The sequence below is a fragment of the Ovis aries genome, chromosome 3 (assembly GCF_016772045.2).
Source record: "Ovis aries strain OAR_USU_Benz2616 breed Rambouillet chromosome 3, ARS-UI_Ramb_v3.0, whole genome shotgun sequence".
NCBI classification, from domain to species: Eukaryota; Metazoa; Chordata; class Mammalia; order Artiodactyla; family Bovidae; genus Ovis; species Ovis aries.
Window position 1 is genome coordinate 150771182 of NC_056056.1, and position 9883 is coordinate 150781064.

The 9883-nt window shown below is 39.2% G+C and overlaps 1 protein-coding gene across 10 annotated transcripts in view; it reads right to left on the reverse strand.

Moving 5' to 3' along the window:
• Positions 1-9349, reverse strand: part of CPSF6 (cleavage and polyadenylation specific factor 6) — a 32502-nt gene extending 23153 nt beyond the window's left edge. For all 10 annotated transcript variants that reach the window (XM_060412814.1, XM_027967471.3, XM_060412813.1 and 7 more), the window contains exons 1-2: positions 9221-9349; positions 1141-1350 (exon numbers count right to left, since the gene is read on the reverse strand). In XM_060412814.1, coding sequence (XP_060268797.1) covers positions 1141-1350; positions 9221-9280 — 270 coding nt within the window. In that variant the 5' untranslated portion in view covers positions 9281-9349. The remainder of the gene's footprint in view (positions 1-1140; positions 1351-9220) is intronic.
• Positions 9350-9883: the final 534 nt, after the last annotated feature.

The window sequence follows — 9883 nt, forward strand, 5'->3', positions numbered from 1 at the left end:
ATACAGAATTAAAAAAAGAAAACCCTTAATGAGCTTTTAGTCTCTTCCAGCTTTCAACTGCTATGACTTTAAATTTTCAGTAAACCAATCTCATCTGCTGCTTTTTTTCTTAAAAGAAATTATTTGGGGAAATAAACTCCACCTTATGTTTCAAAGTATACAAAACAAAATCCTAACATGTATTCAGTGCCTACCATACCCTTTTACCAAATATTTAATTCTCAAAACACAGAAGTCCCATTTTACATATAATTCCTATTTTACACTCTATGCAATAGAAGTTGTCCAAGGTTATAAAACATATGTAGGAGCCAAGACTCAGCCTTACTTAGCAACCACACTCTTCATATCTACAATGCTACTGTCTCCAACATTATAAAAATTGCTCAGATGATGGGAGATTGGCCAGTTTTTTAAATATGTAAACATTTAAAAATAAAATACTATTAAGGAAATGTACAGTAACAACTGATTTCTAGGCAATTTTTAAATTTTCAAGTATGTGTAATAAATGTTTTTAAATAGAGATGCAAAAATTCTACCGGACTATTTTAGTAAATATTTAAGATTCAATGCTAATAAAACACAGATAATAATAATACTAAACATTCAGCTAATGGTACTCCAATCAATAAACCTACAGTCTCATAAACCATATTAAAGTACAGTGTATAATAGCAGTATTTCTGTAAATCACATTTCAAATTTAAGAGCAAAAATGAAATTCAGCATGCGTGTAATTATGATGTGGATAATGAAAACTCTTAAAAACAAGAATCATATTGTGTATCTTTCTCTCCTTCTATATTTCTGAATCCTGGTTTGAGACTTTATGTGAGCATTTTCCTTTGTAAACTGGGACAGCTGAAGTGTAGGAGTAGTAAAAGATAAAATAATTGAACTACATTTAACTGGAATCTCTACCAAAACAAGTTGAATGCCTACAAAATTCAGAACTAGAAAATTCTGGTACTTACTATATTTAAAAGGTACATGTATGTCCCCCTCTTGGTGCGTAAGCAAGCATGCAGAACCAATTTAATAACTTGAAATTCTTATTTTATATACTGGAGAAAAAAGTAACTACTAGAATAGTTTGAAATCAATCACCAAGGATTTAATTCAAATCAAGTCACTTACCCATGTTAGATTCCCAATATACAACGCAATTCTCTTTCCCGTGTATGTATAGACAACATTTGGTGCTGCTCCTTTACCCACATCATCACCAACAGTTGGCGGGAGAGTATCCATGTAGTCTCGATCTTCCGGGGCATCTCCATTATTTGCAGATGGAGAGATGACATCATCATACAAATCTATCTGATCATGCCCACCATATTCAGCTTCCTAAGATACAGAAATAATGTTCTAGATTACACAACAGTCAGACAACTTCTAAAACAGATGTGAATGCAAATTTATTCAACTATTTTCTTTTAAAAATTTGGTAGGTCAAAGATCTCAGTACAAATCTTTCACTTTATGGCACTTCTTGAACAGTGCCTATAATGTGAATTTCTATACAATGAATCCTATTTCCCCACTGATACTTATTATAGGAACTAATGTTCCTCTAGGAACAGAATAACATGTAGACAAAATAAAATAATAAACTTTTCATGGAAGCGAAACACTCTAAAAGTAACAACAGTGACTACAAATTTTTGATACAAAAATATCACAAACAAAAATCAGAGCCATTACGAATCTTTAATATTTTTAACTGCAGAAAAATATAACTATTATTTTATATAGTATTCAGGATCATGCTTCCCAATTCTGTGGAAGCTGTTAGTTTTAGAAAAAGCATAGTAAGCTAGGCCACAGGAAAGGGTTAAAGAAATAAGGCTATGTAATGATTCTATATGTCACAACAAATGAACATGGGAAGAGAAAATACAGGTTAAACTATCCAAATCAGTATCTATATTAACTTTTATTATTCTCAGTCAACAAACGGTTAATGCTTACCTGACTTCTTAGCTATATAGTCAATTAGCAAAACATATCTACATGGTCAAGAGAAAAGGGACATGAACAAGAAGAATCTAGTCAAGTTTTGCCATTAAGTGTCACCAGCAGAATTAAAACAAGGCTACTAGATGCCACTTACATGCCTAAGTAATATGCAAGTAAGAGGAAAATGAAAAATAAGCAAATCTGTGAACAGAAGAAAAATGGAAAAATAGGTTTCAACCTGTATATAAGCACAAGAAAAATGAAATGCAGGTTATTGGCAGAACACTGAGCATCATTTAAATTGCCTTTGGTAATAGTTACTGGGCCACTGGCTTGACTAGCCAGTAGCAGAGGAAAAGCTCTATTTTTATCTTCCTTTCCACCACAAAGTACCTAAATGGATATGAACTATTTCATTCTGAAAAGTGAAAGTGAAGTTGCTCAGTCGTGTCCGACTCTTTGCGACCCCATGGACTGTAGCCTACCAGGCTCCTCTGTCAAGGTAATAAAAGCAGAGAGGCAATTACACTTAGAAAACAAATATAATTCTTATCGTCTCCATTAATACAATTCAGTAAGAATGAATACAAATGGCAGATAAGGAGAAGCTAATAGTTTTAGGGGCTAACCATTTTATGGATAAAGAATGACACTGAAAAGGCATTAGCAATATGACTATGAACAGATCAACAAAATACTGTTATAATAAAAGTCCCAAGGGAACAAGGCTCTTGTTTTGCTATTGAGAAGGAAGCCAGAAAAAAGATTTTTTAAAAAAGAAACAGGAAAAAAAAAAATCTAGAAAGGGAAATACCACTTATCAGTTCAAAACACACAGCATATCAGGTAATCTTCTACATAATGAAGTTATCCAATTTGCTGATTATGTAACACAATCCCTACATAACAATATTGTTATGAGGCTGAATGTATGTAACTTATTTAATAAGGGACAAGATCTTAAGGTAAGTCAGAGAAGAAAGCCCTCTTTAGCAATGGGCAGAAACTAAGACCACAAATCACTGAATAATGCCATAATTGTGTTTCCACAGCAGTACCAAAATAATCTTTGAGAACTGAGTTTTTTGAAACCAAGGAACACGATCAAACTGCAGTGATAGTAAAAATTAGAAAAAAGAAGGGTGAGTTTTGTTCAGAAGTTTCAGTGTAGCTAAAGCTTCAGGTAGCACAGCTGCAGCAGTGATTCCACACACTTAAGATACCAAAGTTTCCCGCAAGGGCTAGCAGGCACTTTGAAATCTTTTGCAATCCAGTTCTGCACATCAAGTACAATTATTGTTACTATTATTCAAAAGGAGTTGTGTTTCCATCCTCCTCTGCAGAGACTATAATCATAATATATGGTTTGAGGGAGAGTAAAACAGAATGCAAGGTTATTAATAGCAGCACTAAAGGTATTTCAATCTATACTTTCATGAAATATGATTTGATTTTTCACTAGTTATAAATCTAGGAAAATGTTCACATAAGTAGACAATAATTTACAGGCATAATAACTGCAGCTACACTAACCTGATGAGTCACAACTTACTATTTCTGTCCATCGATGAATTCCTATGTTGACACTAACCCATTTTCCATACTGATATGATTCTACCAATATTTACGATCAGTCACTTGGTCTGGTACTTTGACTGCTCCCAACAAATTGAAATATAATACTAACTGAGACCATAGTCCTGGGGTTTGATTTCCAAGTAGACTAGTTAGCTTCGCTCAGTTCCAAGGCCACAGCCTGTACTTTTAGCCCCATGGTATGCATTTGGACTTGGTGAAAAAATATTGATGAATTTGAATACATTACCACCATTACTAAGAGGCAACTTAAAACACACACTCCTCTGTAGTTATCAGTAACCTTCCTTTTCAACTTCACCATATCACACCTATCTTCCAGATTAAAAAAATACTTCTATACAGAACACATCCTACTTTCTGTTCCCACTCTAAAAGGGGGGAAAACACGCACGTTCTACAATTATGTAAAATGACTATTACAAGTCAGGGCTTCCCTGGTGGCTCAGTGGTAAAGAACCTGCCTGCAATGCAGGAGACCCAGGTTCGATCCCTGGGTCGGGAAGATCCCCAGAAGGAAACGGCAACCCACTCCAGTATTCTTGCCTGGAGAATACCATGGACAGAGGAGCCTGACAGGCTACAGTCCATGGGCTCCCAAAAGAGTTGGGTATGACTTAGGGACTAAACAACAACAATAATACCACAAATCACATATAAAGAAGGTGAGCTCTGAAAGTCTATTGGACAAACTTTGTCAAAGAAAAACAGTCAACAGTGTCAAGTTCTATATGCAGTCTTTTCAGTTATTACCATTGGAAAATTTTAATGCTACTCAAAAACAAAAAATAATCAATATTACCCCTTTAATTATTTTAGATTACCAAATATTGCCCAATTTGTTCATAGCAACTAATAACCAATAGAACTATACACTATACTTAACTTCCAGTAGGCAACAACTCTTAGGTTTTGTTAAAAAAAAAAAAAAAATCCACTAAGTTATTTCATTCCCTACATTTAATTACGATAATCATTTTAAAGGTAAGGTAGCCTTTTAAGATTCTGCATCTCAAGATCATGTTCCTCATGACATATGAGCAGCTGTGGCCAGGTCAGAGACAACGCTGAAATTAAGACGGATAGTAAAATAACCAAATTTCAAATAGCTCCTCTTAAAAGAAACGTTTCTCAACCTTTTTTTCATTATCACCATACCCTTGCTCTGAAGAGGGACATACTTTTGCTAATCACCTCCCATACAATTTTAATGTCAGATATACTGTACATCACTGGGAAGACTGTGGTAGTTGTCCTATAACCTTCAGTCTTCCTGACAGGCACAACACTACTTTTGGTGTTCCTAAAATTGTATTAATGCCACTCCTGCATGATATGTTACCACCACTAATGTCACAGCAAAGGCCACTTGTTCAAAGTTCCTCTATTGGGGGAAAAAAAAAATTCCATTTAGAGAAATATAAGCAAATACAAGTTTGCACTTATAAAATGTTTTCTATACCATGGAAAAGAATACACTAACACACAAAATCCACAGAACAGATAATTTAATACATACCTATCTTTTTAGAAAATATTTCACTTTCTGATTTTGTTTACATTTCAAGTAGATATTAAAACCAGTTTCCAATCCCTGTTAAAAGCTCAACTAATGGTAGCCAATTTGGTATTAAAAATATGGCACATAAATCACAAAGTGAACAACAGAATGAACTACTTATAAATAGTAAGATAATTAAGAATTCCAGCTCCCCTAAACATTTCTACCCAAGTTTCTGAATCAGTCTCTGCCTACCTCAGTTTCCATCTTACATGCCTTATCTTAGAGGGTTCTCTACTCAATATATATTTGGTAGAAATAAGATTTCATAGATATTTGCCTAATAAAACTTATTTTCCAAAATTAGCTAAACATTGGCTATAGTAGATACACAATAACTAAATGTAAAGTATAATGAGTCATGGTATAAAGCCAGCACACTGATAAGGATGTCCAAGTCTGTAACTTCCGAATGAATTTTTTCCCACTATCTACATACATTTTCATTTTAAAGTCTGACTGTCAGATCACTGAATGAGCACTGCTCCCAGTGACCTACCACCAGGTAGATCAAAAACTAAATTCTACATGAAGGGCTTTGCTCCCCAAACAAGCAAAATACACACTACTTCCGTGCACCCAGTATAAGCTTTCCTGAAGTTCAGAATTTGACTTCCCTCTCCTTTCCTCTGCCAACAAAAAGTTTACACATAAGACAGACATAAAAGAGTGGTTTCTGTAACACATGACCTGTCAGTGTGCCATTTTTTATGTAATCCCACTACAGTGCACTTAGTCTAGACACTATCTATATACTTTGTATCCTTCCTTGAAAGTGAAAGTGAAAGTGAAAATCGCTCCGACTTGTCCACTCTTTGCCACCCCGTGGACTGCAGTCCACCAGGCTCCTCCTTCCATGGGATTCTCCAGGCAAAAATACTGGAGTGGGTTGCCATTTCCTTCTCCAGGAGATTTCCTGACCCAGGGATCGAACTCTGGTCTCCTGCACTGCAGGCAGACACTTTAACCTCTGAGCCACCAGGGAAGCCCTACCTTGCTGGCATATAAAATACTCGAGAAATGCATACTGAACAACTGAGTTTAAAAATTTCAGTTTAGGTCAAAATAAAAGTCTGTAATTATTAAATATGAGACTATTAACTACTACCTTCAAGTACAAATTCCAGTTCAAACTGAACTGATACACACTATCAATTCAGTTGATAGTGGGAGAGACTGAAACCAGCAGCTTTCTTTCCAACTCCAAATCCAAGTAATAGAGAGGTTTGGAAGGAGTTCAAGCTCTTCCACTTGAGCAACTGTTCTCAATTTGGTTCCATCCAAAGATCTTCAATTTAAGAACTAAAGAGCAGCTATAAAGGATAACTGAGGCCCTTGTGCATTCTTCCCTTCTCCAATTTTATTCTTCATTCTAAACTCATCTGGTGAACAACTACAGCTTCAGTAACTTCTTCTCACACCATCTCCAAATTAAAGTTTTTAAAACAATTGAATGTCTCACTTTTTGAAACAGGTTTACACTGCTCTTTACCAAAGTACATACATGAAATAGACATCATACAAGTATAACTGTTTAAAACAGAAAAAATAAAAAACACATATATTACAAAGAACTTCAAAGTATACAATGCAATTAAAACTACAGCTCACATTGAAGACTTTTTAAATGTTTACAGCAGTTTAGAAGCCGAAATAAAACCCGTTATACTTAGCAAGACATTTTACTCAGCTACAACAAAATAAAGTCAGTTTAGCAACCAACAGAAGTAATGTCACCAGCTAATAAGAATGCAAATTAAATCAACAATTTTGTAGTTGCTTCTAACTCTGATAAAATTTCAGGTACATATTTCAATACTAGTAACATTTTAAAAAATTAAGAATGAACCTTAAAAAACCATCAACTACCCTTTTATGGCTATATTGTGAACAGCAATTATCACAGCAAGCAGTAGATTACAAAGGCCAGTGATACACAAAATAACAACAAAAACAAAGCCTCTATTTAATGCCATTAATTGATTAGAAAGTATGAAGATCCTAGAGGCAAAAACCATTCAAATACATGTGCAATATAAATGCTATAGGTAAAATCCACAAAATGTTATTTTTAAAAGAACCCTATTAAGCAGTTCATCAGGGCTACCAAATTTTAATCTCTTCTTACCTCCTGTTCGGTCAGCACTAGCTGGTGCACAGGGATAAGCAAGTATCACTCCATCCAGCTACACAGATGACAAAAATGCCCATCCCAAATGAAGTATGCAAAAGCCTAAAAAGTATCTCATTAAAAGGTTGTGAACAATGCTCAACTTCTAAAATTGTAGTCCAGCACTCCTTTACTGTAACTAGAAAGACAAAAGGAAATATATTTTCTTGGAAGAGGGCTAATGAAGACTCCCTTGAACATTTGTTTTTTTACTTGCAGATATGGACCTCCTGTCGATGGAATGTTACACTCATTTGATAAATAAAAGGAAAAGAAATTTCCCAGAGGTCTTTGTTTACTGACCTTAAAAAAAGCATTAGAACCCGACTGTGTTTAGCACTCGAGGTAACTTTCTAAATTGTCACTGATACAACTCAGGCATAGTAAAAAAAAAAAAGAAAAAAAACCTTAAGCGCAACACAATGAAGATTTTAAAACTTAACATTTGATAACAATGAGTTACGTTTAAATATACTCTTTTTTTAATGGGGTAGAAAACATTTAAAGCTAATTGAACTTTTCTTCTAATTTTAAACTTAAGGGCACCATCATCCCTCAAAACAAAAAAAAAAGGATTTCTAGTTTTCCCTATTTAAAAAAATCCTTAACTCCTAGCACAAATAAAATCCTTAAAGGAGGGGAAAAAACCCACAAAAACACAGTAACCAGAATTTTACTAAGCTTACATGGACCTGGAAAATGTAAGAAAGCTATTAGGAACACTGCAGTTAAACACAATTTGCTTTTTTTAAATGTGTTACTATATAAAAGACAGCAGATGTGACCAGAATGCTTACAGCTTAAACGTCACTGCTCTAGTAACAACCTTTTGCAAGGATGCACAACATCAGACATCATAGCTCCACGGATAGTCCTTCTAGGCAACTGTGGCCTGTGAGATACCGGAAAAACCTTGCATTCTCACTTTCTCCAGCCTTTCCAAACCCCTCGGAGAACAGTCAACATTTTGCTTTCGGAAATCGGGAAACAGCTATAAAACTAACAAACACCATGTGGATTTCGGGTGAGATTCTTTAATCATTACTCTGATCTCTTCTCTTGGTGAGCTACCATCTTTTTTGTTCCATCCAACCCTCGCGCTTCCAAGTCTTCCTTTTGGCCCGGGCCACCTATCTTCACTGGTATTTTCATCACAAAGACCGAGAACGACTGGGCCTCAGAGGCACTGCAAGCCCTCGAACACCGAGGTAGGGCCAGTGCACCGACTTTTTAAACACGATCCATGGGTCCGAAAGTCAAAGGACTTGTTGCAAACGTGCCCGCACCGAAGCCGTCTTCCCAAAGAGTGAGAGAAGGAAAAGGATGGCGCCACGCCGAAACCTGTCGCAAACGCGGGCAGGGGAGCTCAGGAAGCTGGGCGCGCGGGATACAAAGGGCCGTGAACACGGCCTTCCATGAGGCGACCCAGTGACGACAGAGACACAAAATGGAGCGACCGAAGGAATCGGAGCCCGAGCGGCAGGGCCGGGGGCAAGGTGAAGGCCGGCGCGCGCCCCGCCGGGCTTCCTCCTCGACCTAGCCGCGGGGGAGGGAGCGCAGGGGCGGCCCGTCCTCCCCGCCGCGCACACGCCGCCCCGCCGCCCGGGCCTAGCGAGGCGGGAAGCGCCCGCCGGCCTCCGCCAACAATGGGGAGCGAGGCGGCGGCGAGGGAGGAGCCGGCAGCGGCTGCACAGTGGCCGGCGTCCGCGCTCGGATCCCCGCGGAGGGTGGCGGCGCCCGCCGCCCACGAAACGACGCGGTAGAACGAGCGGCGAGGCGGGCGCTGCGCCGGGATCGGGCGGCGCGGCCCACTGGCGCCAAGGGCGCACGGTCTGCAGCCGCGCCGGCTCGTGGCCCGCAGCGGGCCCGAGGTCCGCGTCCCGGCCGCAGCGCCGCCCACCTCGGCGGCGTGAGCCCGGGCCCACACGTACCTGGTTGAACTCTTCGCCCACATCCGCGTAAATGTCTATATGGTCCACACCGTCCGCCATCTTCCCTCGGCCTCGGCCGCCGCCGCCGCCTCTTGCAGGTCCGCCCGCCGCGGCAGCAGCAGCGGATCTAGCGGCGGGGGCGGGGCGCGCTGCGTCACTTCCGAGGCCCGAGGGCCGAGGCGGGGGCAGCCGGGGGCGCGGGTCTCCGCCACCGCCTGCTTAGCTGGCGAAGAAGGGAAACTGCGTCTCCGAAGGCGCCGGCGGTTTCTTTTGTGTGTCTGGATTAGGCTTGGGGGGCGGGGCGGGGGTGGTCCCAGTTGTCTCCAGACAGTTTCCACGTTGTCTTTGGCACTCTTAAGCATTTTGTGATATTTTCATTTCTCAGTTTTTCTTACTTTTCTCACAGCCAGGGCTTTTAGGGAGGTGGAAGTTTTATGTCTAGATGAAACACCAAAAGTGTAGCCCGGCTTTCCATGAGCGCCTCCAGAGGATGTCTTACCTCTGCATCCTCAAAAGACCAGCAGAATTTCGTCTGCCTTGTAAATACTAGTTACCGGTTGATGGTTTTCTTGAGTTATTTGCATGCTACTTATGTCATTTGCATACCGTTTATCTTTCCATCTGTATCTTCTGCATCGTCTTCTTTCATCTCCTCCCCCGCCC